At 42.0% G+C, this 19,277-nt stretch overlaps 1 protein-coding gene across 2 annotated transcripts in view; it reads right to left on the reverse strand.

The window, feature by feature from the left end:
• Positions 1-18,845, reverse strand: part of plxnd1 (plexin D1) — a 64,508-nt gene extending 45,663 nt beyond the window's left edge. Inside the window, exons 1-7 of one of the 2 annotated variants that reach the window (XM_032520986.1) lie at positions 17,453-18,843; positions 15,012-15,188; positions 11,256-11,387; positions 10,593-10,693; positions 5,465-5,594; positions 887-1,064; positions 520-628 (exon numbers count right to left, since the gene is read on the reverse strand). In XM_032520986.1, the coding sequence (XP_032376877.1) occupies positions 520-628; positions 887-1,064; positions 5,465-5,594; positions 10,593-10,693; positions 11,256-11,387; positions 15,012-15,188; positions 17,453-18,664 (2,039 nt within the window). In that variant the 5' untranslated portion in view covers positions 18,665-18,843. Of the gene's footprint in view, positions 1-519; positions 629-886; positions 1,065-5,464; positions 5,595-10,592; positions 10,694-11,255; positions 11,388-15,011; positions 15,189-17,452 lie in introns of both variants that reach the window. The other variant, XM_032520988.1, reaches the window with a different exon arrangement.
• Positions 18,846-19,277: the final 432 nt, after the last annotated feature.

Here is a 19,277-nt window from a genome sequence, read left to right on the forward strand (position 1 = left end):
GCCAGCCAGACATACATATCCAATTTCCTTTGGCTTAACGTTTACAGCATATTAATCCAACACTTGATCCTGCACTGAAAAACCTTGAGTAAGCCAAATACACAATAAGCCCTCCAAGAGGACGTGTCGGCAATATTTACCCACTGAGGTCTAAATAGAAAGCAGAGGAAAATATATGACAGGAACAGGTTGGGGACTAGCCTGTGATGTTCTTTTAGCTGCCAGATATCTACATCATGTACATCTACAATGATTTGAGACTCAAACTGACATCTATAAGTTAAGCTCGCAGATAAACATTGTGAGGAAAGCGTACAAAACTTCCCTCTGGAATGTAATGGAGAATAAGTATAAAGTACAAGTAAATGTTAAATGTCAAAATTGTACTTAACTACATTTCTTGAGTAAATTTCTTGAAATTGGACAAAAGGCATCAGGATGAAGATGTAAATTGGCTCAACATCCCATCATCATCAAGAATTTGAGATTAACTGTGTTGACAATGGATGTGTGACTTACGACGTCTTGGGGTGTATTGCTCCGGTCCTCTCGCAGTCGTAAATGATGAAGCTCCCAGATACCACGAATGTGCCATTCACTTTTATTGCCACAGTAACAGTCAGATGATCTGTAGAAACAAAGGCATGTTTCGAGCATTCAAGATGGTATCACTGTCATAGCACAAACTAGAAACAGTGAGGCATCTTCACGCTACACTGACTTTCTGCATTTTGAAAGATGAAAGGGGAAATTACATTTGTTGCAGTCCAGCACAAGATCTTTGTGAATACCAAAACGAATCACATCCTGTTACTGGACTTGGATTGTGTGGAGCGACATGTATGGCAGCATTGGCCCACAGCCAAACAGATGTTCTCAATCTCACCTGTGCCAGGGAGGATTGGTTGGTAATTTTCTCGAGGGAGCAGGGGACAAGTCTGGATCTGAGCGGGACCATAATCCAAGTGCACCGTGGCAACTGTAGAAAAACCCGGCTCATATTCACACTCCACCCGGGAGCCAACCAGATCAGGAACACTGCCATTTATCAGAATGCCGACATCCTACGACAGAAACAGATATAGGAGCATAGATATAAATACCAGCTCTTTGTAACATAAATTAATTACTAATTAAATTTCCCATGCCAACACACACATATTCAAATCCAGTTTATGTACAGTTAGTATTTGGTAGAGAGCAAATAGAGCTGGAATTACTTCAAGTTTGTTGAAGTTTAGGCAGAGAGATAGAAACTAATGTGCAATGAAGAAACAGATGGCACAGTGCTACATTCACATCTAAATGTGGGCATGTGAAGAAGTATGACAGATGTTAATGAGAAACATAACACTTCACTGACATGACTGAATTTCAGCTAAATGATTTTAATGTGAGTGGGAAAAAGGGAAGGGGGGAGTGGCGAGAGAAACATTGTTAAGTAGAGGAAGAGCAAGGTGACATATTCCCTGGCTCAGCAGATCCGAGCTGAAGTTGCAACATGTGCTAACATGTCTTAAAAATCCACTCTATTCTTCGGTGGTATATTGACTATTTCCTGCCTAAGGGACGGACTTCCTGCCTGCTGCTTCCTGTTTAGCGAGACAACCTTGAGCCAAGCTTCCTGTGGCTCTGATGAATGCAGCTGGTAGATCTATTACAGCCCAAAGCCAAACTGACCTACATAACAGGCAAATAACCACAATCAATGAACCAATTAATGACCTGTCGTCTCTCAGTCTCGTCTAATTACGAGCTGTAATTAAAGGTCAAATATATTCCAAGTGTTGGAATTCTGGGAGCTAATTATCATAATGTTATCATGCTTTGGTTACATGATATACTGACAGGAGTTCTATTCTATTCTATTCTATTCTATGATGCAGGCCAGAAAATATAATCCTGTCAGGTGTGATTCAAATCAGACTGGTGGTGTTGTATGTAATATTCAACAGTTTATCTGTGTCCCAAATCCATTCAATACAAGATATATGTGTGGGGTTTAAGACAACAGATTTTGTGCAGCTATGTGAAGCTATGATGAAGCACATTCTACTCTAAGGTTCATTTTCAGTGTGGCAGGAGAGCCGCTGTGTCTCTTTTTCATTTGCATGTGAAATTTGTATAACGGGACAATATTTTTATGCAAATGGGGGCAACAATATAGAATGTGAAAAAATAAATTACTGTATGGAAATCAAACTGCCACTTTGGAAAGCTACTGCAAATTAAATCTAAAAAAAAAACAAAGCAAATGTTTTTTTTAATTTCGGTTGGTCTTTCCCATTGACATTGAAACAATGCAGTGACTCTCCCCAAGACCTTTTAACAGACAAACATTTCTGACAAAGCAAAGAGATGAAAATACAGCTAATCACACATTTTTAATAAAGAGCTGCTAAATAAACTCTGGCTGCTAAAGGGCTTCATTATTTTAACCCCACCCTTAATTACAAAAAAGACAAGGCTACAGAGGTTGATACGGTCAGCAGAAAGAACAACCGGCTGCCCCCTACCCTCCCTTGATGCCCTCGCCAGCTTTCGTTGCCTCTCCAGCTCTAATAATAATTATCAATGACCACCTTCACCCTGGACACTACCTGCTCCGCTTCCCTCTGGCCAGAGGTACAGGAGCATAAAATCCACACAGTTTCTTTCCATGGGCCATCAGAACACTTAACACACATCCAAACCAATAACAGGCCTTTATCATACCGCAATAATATTACAATAATCATTCACCATGTGAAATATTTTTCCTGTCCAGTCCAGTCGTGTTTTTTATGTGTTAAATTATTCTTGTTTTTAGCTATTTATTGTGTATCTTGTTTACTATTTTTAATGCACCGGTTGTGGCATTTACAATTTTGTTGTATATGTCTAAATGACAATAAAAGTTTATCTTATCATATCTTAAATAGCCTAAAAATAAATATGAATTCAATCAGATGTTGTTGTAGTCTGATGTGTATGTGATCAGATGTCTGACTGTTTGCAATAAAGTAATACCACAATGCCAAGTGGCGTGGCCAGGCATGTTAATGTTTACTCCAGAAAGCTGTTCCAGAGAGTGCACAGTTAATCAAAACACGCGTTAATTCCTTTGGTAGATTAAAGTTCGGAGCTTGCCGACGAGCCGAAGAGATAGAGAAAGCTGGGTGCGGCATGTTCTCTGTGTGCAATTTTGGTTGTCCCACTCTGGATTCTAAATAATGAAAATAATGACATTAGATTATATTGTGGCCTGTATGAGAGCAGATGTTTGAATGTCATAAACCAATTACATGACGGCCTAACTGCATAACCAGGCGTGTTATAGAAAATTTAATCAGGCGCTGTTATCTTATGAGGCAATATTAACGTGTAATAATAATCAGCTTCTTTTTTTTTAAATGTATTCTGCGTTGAAAAGGTTGGATATTTTTATAGTCCAGTCTGCTCCCTGGACTGAGACTGCTGCTGTTGATGGAGAAGATTTTAGATGAAGCAGACACATTATTTCTTGGCTGCACAGTTTACGATTAATTACATTTACTTTGGATTTGCATTACAGAAGCTGGATGAGGTCATTTCCCAAGTAGCACCATCAGATAAGAGTAAGGCTGGTATCGTATAAAAAATCACAATCCCAGTACCAACACTAGTACCCTTTACAAAATACCGAAACCAATAGACTTCATTTGTTACCTTTCTGTTCTACTTCATACAAGACCCATCATGTGAATGGAAGCATTCAGTTTTGTAAAATGCCATCCCCACCTTAAAAGGTATGGAGTAATGATACCCAGAACTGGATACCAAACACTTCCACATGCACATACCCATTCACCATAATTTTAACTGACAAAAATGAAAATCTGGGCCTCCTTCACAGGTGGGGCTGTCCTGTGCACTAGTCTGCATCATGAGGGGCTTGAGAACAGTAAGATTTATGCTTCACCCCTCGCATTCCAAATAGCAAAACTTCATATGAATTAGATCTGATAGTGTTTCCTCAGATTAAGTGTCTGTCTGAATGTCCGTCATAATTAAACCAATTTGTCTTCAAGAATCTGAACCTGGCATGTTTTGGAGCAGCAGCTGTTGACTAACTTTCCTGGCAAATATCTAAAAACAAGTTAATTACTGCCAGTAAATGGTTAAAGCCACTGCTCACACACATGCTGGTTGGCTTTTTACGACCAAAGTGATTCATATCAAAGTAAGTTATCAATGTCTTGATAGCGTGTGTATTCAGATCAGTTTGTGGACTAAAGGAAACACACATGCAGAACTGATCATATCGGTAAGGGTGTTAATTATTAACATTCCACAGTGGCGACGGCAGCATGCGTACAATTTTTCAAATTGATTTTATACAGTTGGGAGTTCTGGATTAGCGGAATAAGTTTATCATTTCCCATATCTCTGCTAATGATGGGAATGAATGGTACATGAATGGTGAGTGTTCGTGCTGGTCATTGGTGGAAAAGGGGGGAGGGGGGGGGGGCACTGGTGACGTAATGTTTGTTGTTAATGTAACCGTAACTGTTGAGTAAGAGCACTATTTACTGCAAAACTTGCGAGACATCTGTACATTTTCTCTGCAATATTTTGAGTGGTTTCATAAACATTTCATAATTTTACTCTTCTCTCTGACTATTACAGTGAACATGTGTATACAGAACTGTGAATAAATGAATCGCCAAATCCAAAGTACATTGGTTAATTTTGCGCCGAAAAAGCGTCCTAAACAAGTTCACCTGTGCGCCCCTCTGTGGCGTATTTAAATATATGAGTTTTGTTGAAAGTCACCAAAGCTATGACTATATTATTTTGATAATGTGTGAAAGTATGAATATTGGGTGAGAATGTGTATGTGTAAGTGTTTGTTACTTACACGTTGTAAGTGGAAGTGTTTCTGTGTGTAGCCGGCAGTGTGTGGTGCATTTGGCCTCCCGCATGATTCTGCAAATATGAGCTACTAAATGAGAGCTGCAATGATGATTGTGTAAACTCGGCCTGTTTGCTGGTATTTGAATTGCAGTATGGCTAATCAGTTTTATGGTAGTGTTGTATCTTTAAAAAAAAGAAAGAAAAAGCTAACTACTAGCGGGCAGCCGGTTTTTGTAAGGGCTGAAAAATATAATCCTGCCGGTGCCACTGACAATTTAAACTGTAAACAACAACAACACGTGTCATTATATTCTAACTTTGTTTGGCACATATAGCGAAACCAACGCAAAGCGTGTCTTTACCAAAACCTAAGCACTTACTGTAAGGAGTAAATTGGGGTGAGGGAGGGATCTGCTGCAGCAAACAGTGTTTGCAAGACTGTGGTGTCAGGTTATGAGGCATAGTGATTCATCAGCTTTAAATACACTGCCCCCATTACAATCATAACTTCATCAGAAACAACAGTAATGTCTATTTGACTTGCGAAATAGGTGTGACGGACAGTTAATAATATGTTGGGAGTTTTTACCTTGATGTCTGCAGCGATGCTGATCTCTGGAGGTGTCAGAGTCATGGAAGGACATTGCTGGGGGCCCTCACCCATGCTGATCCAGGATCGTGCCAACAGCCCCTGAGCACACTCCTTCTGGATGGTACATCTGGACAAAGTGACATTGGGACAGTAATCATGTTTATCATGTCATATATTAAGGGGAAGGATAGCTTACAGCACAACAAGACAGGGTTTTTGGGAGATTGTCTGAACTGAACATGTCATGGAAACTGAAATCCAGAAATTCATATATAGCAATGGCTTGTCAATGCCACAGCTGGTCATTGAGACCCAATCATTGGACTACCAGACTAAGCTTTTGGGTCAATATTTTATCCTTTGTGAGGAGAGGACAAACTTTTGTGTTTTCATTTCATCCCAAGACTTGACAAATTCTCACCGTTGGGTTTCATGGTCTGCTTCACACAGATTTCTGAGGTGCTCTGGTCTCCTAATGTCACATTCAGACCCTGGCTGTCAGTTTGTCTGACTCAACACAAGAGACTACTTGACTCTAGGTCACACACATTGCTATGGCAACCCATCCAGCAGGCACTAAGATCAGGGGCAAGTTACCGTTGAATAAAAAATATGGCTGGTTCTTAATCTGTGTGGACCAACAGTGCATCCATAAATGTATATGTCAGTGTGGACATGCATACAGAATACAGTGTGTTTGTGCCCATCTGTGAGTATAAGGAATGTCTTGCTCAGAACAATTGTAAGAGGGCATTCAATAACGGAAGGTGGCCTCATAGTCTCTGCTTCACTAATGAACTTCACTGGCCGTTGGCACAGAGATCTGCAGAGCAGACTGGAAGGACAAAGTGACCTCAGAGTAAGGAGAAACCAAACAGGCCACATTTAGCAATGTCCCTACATGCCACATAATGAGCTTGGCACATCCCACTGCCCTCTAACACTTCTATAGTTGTTTTCAAATAAAGCATGTGTCTGTGTGCCCACATGCCTCTGAGTGAGTATTTGTTCTTAAAGCAAATGTCGAGGTACTCGTTCCCATTGGCACTGAGGGACTGAGAGGGGCCATGAGGTCGACGGCTAAACTAAAAATAGAACTGAGTGCCTGTGCATGCCACACAAAAAATCCACTCGACACAACAAAACAAACTCAAACTCATGAACACATGCTTAGCAGTTTAATACACTGGAGCTACTGATCTAATTTATATTTTGAACATTCTTCTTTCAGTATGACTGGGTATCACGGCTGTCAGTATGATACCTGAGTTTCCTAAGAATACCAAAAGAATCCTATTTTTGGCTTTACTACATTTCGTACAGACATTGATGGCCAAAAGAGGATGAATTCTAATAACTTTGGTCTCCTGATGTTTCATCTAGCACTATAATCCGGTAAAAATTCAATGTTTTATGATTAAATACCTGCCACACTAATGACATTCCAGCAGCCTCAGATGGTGAATATGGTAAACATTAGTTACTTGCCAAACTAGCATGTAAGCCTTGGCATTAAGGGCCCGTTTTTAACGATCTAAGCACATGGTGTGAAGCGCCTGGTGCAGGTGCATTTAGGGCGTGTCCTTATCCACTTTTGCTAGTTTGACGGCAGAAATAAGGGTCAAAGCACCGGGCGCATGGTTCAAAAGGGTTGTACTTAGTGTCTTTATTAATTCATAGGTATGTTTTGGGTGTAATAGTGTCATCTCTCACTTTCTTTAACAGTCAGGCGCATTTGTACCTTGGTGCAAGCTATTATGATGGTGGATTTGCAACGTAATATTTTTATTTTTAATCTTTTATATGTGTGGGCTATTGTGCTTCCCTGTGTGTGTGTGTGTGTGTGTGTGTGTGTGTGTGTGTGTGTGTGTAACAAGCATAGTGTGCATGCGCTGTGCACAAGGCTAGGTGCATTTTACTAATGCACTGTTAAAATAACAATGAAATGATGGGCGCAGGATGGAAAATTTTGGTTTTGCGCCGCGCTGCGCCGGGTTCAAAATAGAGCCCTATGATCGTAGGCAGGCCGATGTTAGCATTTAGCTGTGCACAGCCTCACTGAGCTGCTAAGGTGGCTGTAGAGAGTTCTTTTTTAAACCCATTTTAGTTCTTTTAACTAAATATGCCAAACTTCTCAAACAAGAGCTTTGCCAAAATAAGATATTGTAAAATTAGCAAAAACTTGACTTAAATCGGGACGTAGGCCTATCTTATGTGGCATAAAAGACAAAGCATTTGATGCTAACTTTTGGCACTTTTTTTGATACTCAATGCTAAAAACACACTTTTGGTCTGCACTCAAAACGTATTGAGGTTGGATATCTGAGGCATATTTTTTAGACTATAATTACAAACATGTGTCATCTGTCATATGTTTTGAGATTTATTTACATATCATTTTTAAATCATGGAGTAAAACACAACTTCCTCTTGGGTCACGACAGGTCAAAAGTGCCTTCCTTTTTTTTTCCATCTAAAAGAATATATATAGATTGTCAAGTAAACTCCAGATTGTATCTTGAAGTACTAAGTACATCATAGATGCCACTTGGTGAAAACGGAAGCAGGCATCCAGGAAACATCATCTTACAATCGCAAAAGAAAATGACATGCAGTCTCAGATGAACTTCAACAAACGCTGTTTGATTTTAAATGACTGGCTGGCAAACTTGCATCATGATATCTTTTCCATTCTCTATTGTATCTATTTTTTTTATTTAAATGCATTCATGTCTTGCCTGCAAATTCACACCACCCTTTGATCAAGTGCAGCAGTAAGGAGAAATACATTCAAAGCATCTCTCTCTTCTCTAAAAGGCTGGAACAACAAATATCCATACAAATAGACAGAAAGTACCCCCCCCCCCACACACACACACACACACACACACACACATGCTCATCACCTGCCTCACAACAGTATGCTGACTTTAAAACTGTTCAAACAGCTCCTTAAAATAAACAGAGTCAACATATGCAGCTAAAATATGACCTGAGAAAACTCATCACCTCCCAAGTGTCTGTACTCCAGATAAGGTGGGAAACCAGTGAGACTGTTAAACAGCCGGAGAACATATGAGCTTCCAACTGCACACACACAAACAGGAAGACACACATACTCACACAAAGTCATTGTGAGATAAGCATGACAATTTAGCAAAGACTGCACACGGTGCATAATTTGATTCAAATAAAGATATTTAAGTACTTTCTTGTGACATGTGGCAGATTAAACCGGCTTCGGCATGAAAAGAGTGATCAAGCACTAAGCTTTATCTCAGCTGGAGAAACTATTTCTCGCTCTCTTTCAGTCAACAATGCCAACTTCAACAAGCAAACAGCCATGTTTTCATGCTCGCTGTACACGCAAACGTGCTGAGAGACGTCAGAGCCATGCATAAAACCAAACAGGCACCCACCAAGACAGTTGTGGCTTTACAGATTGTGAGATAGTTCTCTTGTGGTCCTCCCCCCCTCCACTCAGTGTGTGTAGTTGTATCAGACAGAGAGGTGATGGAGGAGACCATCCACCCCCACACATCAACCTCCTGATCCCCCGGGCTGTGAGGCCACAGTGCCAGCCCAGCGGCTGGCAACACTGGCCAAACAGTGCATCAAACACACACACACACACACACACACATACACACACACACACACACACACACACACACACACACACACACACACATGCATACACACACGCATGACATCAGCTCCCTGGCCTCTGAGAGCCAGACAGCGACACACACTCATGCTCACACTTACACACAGGCTTACACACTTTGACATTTCCTTGTCAAAAGAACCAGTGTGCACTCTCCCTCCCACCACCATCATCACAATCAACGCTCCTTTGTAGAGGGATAGAGAGGAGGACAAGGGCACTGGGGGAGGAGGACTAGGGAGACATAGAGGGAGGTTGAGAGAGGGATAGCTAAATTCAAAGCTACTGGAAAATTTGAGGGCAAGAAAAGAGAAAAAAAAAGAAGGCAAAGACAGAGAGAGAACCACTAGGGTAAAAAAAAATGCAGTGATGCGAGAAAGGGACTGGGATAAAGAGACGACAGATAGATAAATAAGAAGAGGAGACAGGGAGATGACAGCGAGACAGTCTGACCACACACACACACACACACACACACACACACACACACACACACGCACGCACGCACCACACACACACACACACACATACACACACACACACACACACAACTCTCATCAGTTCCACTCTTTCAGCTCTGAATGGCCCTTGGCAATGCCAGAGCCTCCAGAGCTGCAGCACAACTCATCACAAAATTCACTATCTCATCTGATCTGCGTTAATCACCAAGCAACCACCCAACTTACATACACACAAACATGCATGCACACACACACACACAAACAAACAAACAAACAAACAAACATAGCTCGACACCACACATATTCTCCCTGACCATCAGTGAACACAGAGCAAGAGAGCCGGTACTAACAGAGCCGTATTAATCACAGTGTACTTTCACTCGCTCCCAGTAACACTTAAGCCAAGTCACTCCTCGCTGGGCCATCCCGGCCTGCCAATCCCGGCCAAAATTACCACACAACCAGGGGACCACTCCGAACAATGATGTTGCTCGCCAGTCTGAGGCCTAATGAAAAGCAAATCAATTCTGCTCGATCCAACAACAGTTTCCCAACCCCTAAACACACTCTCTTTCTGCCAAGACTCATTCAGCTGAGCTACATTTTGAAATTGAGGACGATGAAAACCAGCAAGCATGCCTCAGTGGTTTTATCGATTCAAACGCTAAAAGTATGAAATTGACAAATTGTTTTACTATGCATTAATCTGATCTTTTATTGCTTCAAAATGAGCATTGACTTAACCACTCATAAAATATAAACAGCTGCAGCTGGATTACTGCTTAAATATGGAAAGTAGACATTCCCCCAATTTCTGAACAGATTACATTTAAAAGCATGTGCCATGTGTGTGACACCAAAGCATATGATAATTATGGTGGAATTATATGTTTTACTGGCAGCAGAGGAGAAGCAGAGAGTCTGAGGGGGGCATTAGGCTGGATAGATGGAGAACAAACAGACAGAGAAACAAAAACAAACTGTGTGTTTTTCTTACTGATTCTCCAGAGTACACCAGCCACAGTGGGCGTCGCCGGCTCCCAAACAGTCGCCGCAGCTCCTCCACTGGTCACAGTCTGCCACTTTCACCCTGAGCATCTGCAGACCACAGCACAACCACAACATATTAAACAGTGTCACTATATCAGATGAAAACAATATGTCAATCAACTCATTGTGTAAAAACTCCAAAAATTCCCCGGTTCTGTGAGAATTTGCTGCTTTTCTCTGTTTTGTAAATTAAATATCTTTGGGTAAATACTAATTATCTTTTTGGATAGTTGAGCAGACAAAAACAGGCCATTTAAAGAGGTTATCTTGAGCTGAGTGGAACACTGGTTAAACTAACAATCAGGTGCACTTGCACTGTAAAGTTCTGCTGGAGGTGCAACCACATCCTGTCCTAAATGTTATGAAACATATTGGTTTGGAAATGTAGCACTGAATACCTATTGAATGTCTGCACATGTGTCTATCTTCACCACAAGTACGAGAATGTTCTGCTAAATTGAGGTGAGGAGGAATAACGGATGCTAAACGAGTTCTGATTGTTGCTATTACAATTCTTTTTCTATGCCGACATGAATAAATCACTGACAGGGGTGGCAAAAATATACAGACAGTCTTGAGAACGAAGCCTCGTCTGCATCCAGGTTCTTACATGGTACGAGGTCATGAGATAAAGGAAGTAGCTGTCGTTGGGGTCGAAGGCCATGATGTGGTGGACTGGTTCACCGGCAGCCAGCTTTAGTGTCCACTGATTGGCCACGGTCATGTTTGCCAAGAGGGTCAGCTGTGAAAAAGACATGAGAGCAGAGGACACAGGTTGGGTTAGGTGCATAAGGTTGCAAAAAATATTTTCTTAAGGTTTATTGTAAGTGGGAAATGTCAACTGAGCAACAATTTGCTTCACATTCACACCAAATAACTCCTCAAATATTTGAGAATTGCTCGATATAACCCCAGTCGTTTTCTGTTGATCAAGCAGCTCAGTTCAAATTCAGAGCCAGGCGATTTGCTCAGCAGCACTGCAGAAGAAGCAGCTTTATTATTCCCTTCCTCTACCTGCTTTTAGCAGAGGATTCATGCCAGCAATCCACATCGTGATCACTCCTCAAACTCTGAGGAAACTGCTACTGCTAGCACTAAGGTGTTTTAGGAAGATAAACACATTTATTTTTATAGGGAAACTTTAGCTGCTTTGAACCTGACTGAGGAGACAGCTCTAAAAACTGAAATGAATGTACAGTATGCATGTATGAATCAATAACTGACAGATTTTGCTAATTGTACTTTCTTTTTCTCTAATTACAAATGCTCCTTTCTTTTATTTCAAAACATTTCTTGACCCTCAAATATATTTTAGTGTTTCAGCTTTTGTTCAAGAGGTGTTTCTAATCTTGTTTCAACAAGGAGTGTTTTATGTACAAGCTGGCCTTAACGGGTGACATGTTCTCACATACGCACAAACATATGCACACACAGACACACATACAAAGCTGTGTAGAAAAACAAACAGTGCTGAGTGAGACTTCCTGTCACGCAGACAGTGAAAGCTCTTATTTCTGCGATTTGTCGGCCCTCCCCTCGATGGAGACATCCTGAGGAACTGGCAAAACTGACCGGCATCTGGTGACAAGCACGGGCTGTGTCACTTCTTCATCCTTTAAACACACAAACACCCTCTCACACACACGCACACAGAACCATCACCACCCACTGAGAGTGTGCTGGTTAATGTTAAACTGGAGCAGACAGAAGCTCAGTAAACCATTGGCTTAACCTGTGATGAGAGGCATTATCTCAACCTCCAAATATCACTGTCGTTTTTTTAACACCACCCACCCATCTACACACACACACACACACACACACACACACACACACACACACACACACACACACACACACACACACACACACACACACTACTGCCTTGGAGATATTAAGCAGCTGTGCAATGTCTTCATCCCACACCCCAGTGACTTCAAACACATACGCTAAGTGACATAGTGAGGAGCGAGTAAACAGCAGCCCACACACCTGGACAGGGAGCAGAGTAGGAGCAGAAAGGAGGAGTAGTGAGGAGAGCTGTTACAGTGCGCCACCAGGTCAACCAACAAAACACCTGCTGTACTGGCAGGTCCCACTGACTCTATTCTCTGTCTATCTGCCTGCAGATGAAAGACCCTATTCAACCAAGTAGTGCTCAGCTGCTGTGCGCTCAATCTCTGTGTGTGTGGTTGTTGTGTTGGTGTGTGTGTGTGTGTGTGTGTGTGTGTGTGTGTGTGGTGTGTGTGTGTGTGTGTGTGTGTGTGTGTATATGCTAGTATGGATGTGTACCTGGGCGTAAAGGAGAGAGAATAAAAGCGATGGGCAGGGGAAAGAGGACAAGAGAGAAAGAGATAAAGTCCGTTTGTCCGCAAAATGAAAGAGCCTTTTATATGAGACGGAGTAGGAGAAGGGACAATGAGGCAGAGCCCGATCGATACAGGATTTTAAGGCCGATACCGATCCAAATATTTGGTTATTTAAAAATCCGATACTCCAAAATATCAGCCAGTATATATGTTTTAAAATCCAGAAACGAGAACCAAAACCTAAAAAGATTTCCCTAAAATTAGTTATTTGTAGTTATTTATGAGTTCTCACTACAATAGTATGATAATAATTTGTTTTATTGTCACAACAGAACTTAAGATATGAAACTTAAAGTCCTTTGAACAAAAACAATAACTAAAAAATGTGAGTATTGCCAAAAGGGACGTTATTTGTTGTTATAAATAATTCTGATAAATTAATATTTAAAATACAATATACAGTATATACATTTTTTTTATCAGCCATTATAAATGCAAATACCGATAGTTTGGGAAATGCCTAATATCGGCCGATATATCAGTTGGGCTCTACAATGAAGCGTTGAACTAAGAAGTGGAGGGGTGGACTGACTGATGAGTAAAATTGGAGAAGAGTGAGCGAGATAAAGGTGGTCACTGCAAGGAGCAGAAAATGGAAGTCAGCTGTAATGGGGAGGGAGAGACTTCATTAAAAAAATGCATGTAATTACAAATTACTTCACTGAGGGCCCTCTCAAAGACAGTAAAAGAGGCCTAACTTAATCTCAACCACTGTTCCCCTGTGTTTAGTCTGAGCCAAACTCACAGTCAGAATCACATTACACACACTAACAGCCCCATTAACCTCTGTAACAGCTCTATCCTCAGGGCACACACACACACACACACACACACACACACACACACACACACACACACTGAGGCACAGACAGACAGACACTGCCACACAGATACATACACAAATAATAAAAGACATGTAAAGCGAAAAGTCACAGAGTACATTATTGCCCAAGGTCACAGAATTACTATGCTCCCTATATAACAAGGTTGACACACACACACACACACACTGAGAAAACACATATAGCATATAATCACAGGGTGTGCATTCATCTGAGTAAACACATGAAATCACTAAACCACTCACACTGGCCTACAGACAAAGTTAAACACCTAAAAACACAGTGAAACCAGCAATCACGCGAACAGACATACACAAACACACTCACATACACAGTTTCTTACACCATCCCAACCAATGTTGTGCATCTGGTATAAACCATCCAAAAACTAATTACTGCATGCACAGCTGGGGCAAAAACAGTGCCTTTATCTGGGGAGGAAACAAGGAGCTCTTTAAGCAGACTCAAAACGAAACACCCCTCCAGCAGAATGGTTTTAATGTTGTAAAAGGTACCACCCTAATTTAAAACAATAGGGTTAGAAAGCTTTCAGAGTCAGTTTATGTTGTTTCCGCAGACAGCTGTGGAGCAGCTAGTGGCGCTTGCAGGCAGGCTGCCTCTCAGCTCAGTCAGGGGTGACTAGGAACGGGGTTGAGACAGAATTAAGGAATGCTGTTAATTGGAAGGGAAAGGTTTTCACAAGCCGGACCCTCTGCAGATGTTGCAGACCAACACACGGCAGTACTAGGTCATACTTCGTCAACCGCTCTTGTTAAATGGCTTTCTGGTGATCTCTCAGACAATAACCAGGTCTGAGGAACATTAGAGCACATGATTAGTACTACTTAATGGGCCGTGATGGGTCATGGATGAATGGAACAGAGGGGGTTGGGGGGGTTGACAGTGCTGAGAACCTACGAGATGAAAGCAGACATTCCTCTGAGGGTTTCATCACACACCTAAGTTTGGTTTATTGAAAGAATCAGTAGCCACATCAGAGAAGCACTACGTAACTGTTACTGTTTTTCCAAGCTTAAGGGCTCAATCACATTATAAAATATTAACTCCATTCAGTGGTGACCAGAACTCTGTGTGTGTGGTGTGTGTGGTGTGTGTGTGTGTGTGTGTGTGTGTGTGTGTGTGTGTGTGTCTCACCTTACGAAGACGTCCATTACTGGTTCCCAGAAAAACCACAGTGTGGTTGTGTACATTGTCCACCGAGACCGAAGTGAGACCCGTGTATTCAACCAGAGGAATGGCCCTCAGGGACCTCCGTAAGGCCAGAGGGTGCTGTAGGTGGGCCGCACCACAGTCCAGCTGGTCGGGCTGCAACTACAACACAGACAAAATGAGAGTCACTTTAATGCTCATTAGCTCTCGAATGGAAGCACACCATACAGATTAGAAAGCTGGGGAGAACACAGCACAAAAAGAATACCGCATGATGAAAGAAAAGTGGAAAACATGAGCTGATAGTAGCTATCACAACGGTGCCGCTCATTCTTCTAAATCACTTTTAAGATATCCCAGTGAATACTTGAAAAGGGCTTACAAGGGTCTTCAACACTCATAAGGCTCTGCTTTTGTCAAATCCTCAGCAGGCAATGATAAAACATTAGTGCCATGCTTGGATGAGCATCAGGATCTACTGGGAATTCTCTGAATATTTTAGAGCATGTGAAGGCAAAAAAAAAAAAGAATTAAGCACAGTGGATATTTGTAGAGTCTTTTCCCACGGGCCCTTCTGCTCGCGGCCTTGTCTCTCTTATCATAAATTGTGTCTGGCTTTTCCTCAGTGCTGGCCTTCAGACTGTCGACTACAAAAAAGATCACATTTCAGCGGCCATGGCAACAAAATGTCAAACTTAAGAAAGACTAGCTTCATTCTGTGAGTGGTAAGTAGGTGATATTACATTAGCAGAAAGGCCACTCTAAACCACTTTGAACTGAGCAACTGTCTGTCTGACAAAGGCCTGTTGGCCAATTGAGATAGTATTCAGAAAACTGGTCACGGGAGGAGTGGCCCCAGGGCCACAGCCGACAAGACAGTGCCAGCGAGTAGGGCAACTTTCTGACCTGACACCACAGTGGGCACGGGGCAGCCGCCTTTGACCTCAGCGCTGTCAGTCAAAATGAAATGAAAAGCTGGAATTTCACTGCATTCCTAAGAAACTGTGCAAAGCTTTCTCTGCCTTTATTATCATTCATCATCAACATAGTGGGAAAACTCAAGGGGTAAAAATGGCGTGCAAGACTTGAGTTTCCTTAAGGGCAAATATTCAGTTTGGTATGCCAGTGGAAAGCATAGTTAAAAACAAGATAGGCCTAATATCTATCCATTTGTTGACTACAAAGCTGCTCATTCAGTGATAATGTGCTAAATTTGTGGTTGAGTTATAGCTATCAGCACACACTAAATAAAAAAAACTCTGAGTTTTAACAGATAAACAAAGTAGACTATTGACCCCTTCCTCTCTTCATTTGTTGAATAGACAAGGAGCTGCTGGGTGTGAGGGGAATCTCACGCTTCCCATAACCCCCAGCGTGGCTTTGAAGCATCTTTACAGCCATCATGTCAGGAGCCTCGGGGCTAACAATAGCTGTTGTAACCAGAAATGGAAACAACCAGAGATTTATCAGTCATCAGTGAGTGTGTCTTGTTTTCGTAAGGGTCAGAACAAATGTAAGGACTTCACAAATCCAATTCAGATGGGATTAATGGCCAACAGTGGTGGAAAAAGTACTCAAATTCTTTACTTAAGTAATACTACCCCACTGTAAAAACGCAAGTAATAGTCCTGCATTGAGAATGTTACTTAAGTAAAACTCTGTAAGTGTCATTAGGAACATGTACTTAAAGTATTACAAGTAAAAAAACTGAATGTAGAAAATTACATTTTAGAAAAATTGTTCTGTCAATCAAGTGTTTAATCAGCTAATCATTCAGCTGTACTTGTAGGCCTATATATTGTTGGCTAGTTAAATGAATAATAAAACATAGCGTTTCAACTACATGTGTTTTATGTGAATCCTAATCTGTAAAGTAATTAGTAACTGAAGTTTATCAATGTAGTGAAGTGAAAAGTACAATATTTCCGTCTGAAATGCAGTGGAGATGTAGAAAGTGGCTTGATAAGTTAAGTACTAGTACCTCAACGTTGTACTTAAGTACAATACTAGAGTAAAGTACTTAGATATATTCCACCACTGTTGGCCAAGTTTGTTTACACTTATAAGGACCTCTGATTTGCAGTGGTAGGAATTGTAAAAGAAAGGGTACTAACTAAAAACTCAAATTTTCATCACCTCGAGGCTTTCTCCACTGGGGATATATCCATTTTGAATCCAATAATGTTTGCAAAATAACGCATTCATAAGAAATGAAAACATAAAGAAAATCATAAGATAATAGTTCTGACTGATAACTTATTGTGCCCCATCCAGATACTGTTTATAGAAACTTGGTTCAAGTGGAATGAATTAGTCGATTACTTTCCATTGTTGTTGTTTTTACTTTTAAGTTCACTTAAAAAATTTGCAAACCATGCAAATCAAACTATAGTAATTTCAAATGTAATATTTGTATAAGCGCTTACCACCAGATTTCCCTTCTGAATGCAGGCTGCCCCGGAGCCCTGGATAACGCTGTCCAGCACCTGCACATCGCTGCTGGGAGAGTTGGAGCAGTTCCTGCGGCCTTGTCGGATCTCCTCCTCGATGTCTCCGAACTTAAAAGCGCACAGAGCGGACTTTCTGTCCCCCTTGGAAAACACTCCAAACAGGTACGGTTCTGGGCTCTTTCCTTCGTCTGTGTGGATCTCAGCGGGGTAAACGGACAGCAGCCGGTTGTATATGTTGCCGTTAAATCCACACTGTAGGGGCATCTGGATGTAGGATTCCGTGAGCTTCCTGCTCTCCGGCCCGCTGGGTTTTCGGGGGTTCTCGGTATCCAGACATATCCTGGCGAGAATGCTGTTGGGCTGGCTCTCCTTGAGGCCCATTTTCGCATCATTATTGAAGGCGATGTAGGAATAAGTCTTCTGCATGAAAGCGTGGACGAAGTCCAGCTTGTTTTTGGTTTTAACGTCTTGTTTGATCTTGAACACATTATCCTCTGAAGGGTTAATGTCATAGGTGAAAAGTCGGGATAAATCCTTAATGTTCAAGGAGCGGATGGCGATCTCCGGGGTGTTCTCAAAGCGCAGGTCCTCCTTGCTGTGGTTCTTTGGGAAAAACTGGGTACCAGCCCCTGTGTAAGTCGCCCCGACAAGAAGCCGGGTGTTGCCCCCGTGGCTTTTGAAGATGAGCCCGACAGTGGATGCGTTCGGGTGATTGGCAGCGATGTTGAGCATGCTGGGGAAAACGGTCTTCTCGCCCTTATGTGGGAACTCCACCGCTATCTCCGAAATATTCTCCATTTTTCTGAGCTCACAGAAGCCTTGATACACTGACCCACACACCACCACGACCCCTTGCTCTCGGTCCAGCTTCAGGAGCTTGTTGTGGTTGTTAGTGAGGGATTTGGGATGCTCGCACGGAGCCTGGGGCAGCTGTGGCGCATGGCACAACAGGTTGTCCTCCACCGGCCCGGTCCTCTTCTCCACCTCGATGCTCAAGGTCCCGTTCAGCTGATAGACTGTGTTGACGGTGGCCAGGTAGACCTTTCTGGACACCGGGTCCACCACGAAGTTATTTGTCTGATTTGGAGACGCGAATGTCTGTTGGATGTGAAGCGCGCTGGCACTCCGGCGCGTCTCCAAAGCCAGGACGCCGAGAAGCAGAACGGCTATCTCTATCGAAGGAGGCATTTTTCCTTCTGACCGGCTTCCGCGTGTTCTGTGCCGAGGGGTGCATTGAGTAAAGACAAAATTGTGTGTTTGTTTCTACTGCGACAATCCGAGAGGAAAGGCTGTTTCCTGCTCAACGCCTAAACCCAGAATGACGCGATAAGCGAGTCGTGCTTCCTTTTCAGGCTGCCTCCCCTGTCCCTCTCTTGCCACTGTGCAGCTCAGTAGCCTCTCTCCCGAGGCGAACTGAGCCACAATACAACAATTCGTTGACATTTTTTTAAAAATGATTTTAAGCAATAGCTTAGTAAAGAAAAAATGTTAAAGATGTTTTGTTATTACGCAATTTCTGGACAATGTCATGCCCGCACAAAAGTGATCAAACTTGCTTGGAATCATGTTTTAGTCCGACGTATTCAAGAATGTTCTCATAATAAATAATGAGACTAATAAAAGTACAAATGTAAGTACAAATTGGGGCGTCAACTCGAGAACCCTAAAGAGTGGCACTGCCACCATATAATGTCAGCTCCCGTCAAAGCACTCTGATTGGTCAATGTACAATTACAGGATGCAGCTCACTAAATTATAACACCTAATTTTACCTAAATGTTTTTTTTTTCTTCATGTTTAG

This window comes from Etheostoma spectabile, chromosome 7 (assembly GCF_008692095.1).
Source record: "Etheostoma spectabile isolate EspeVRDwgs_2016 chromosome 7, UIUC_Espe_1.0, whole genome shotgun sequence".
Classification (NCBI taxonomy): domain Eukaryota; kingdom Metazoa; phylum Chordata; class Actinopteri; order Perciformes; family Percidae; genus Etheostoma; species Etheostoma spectabile.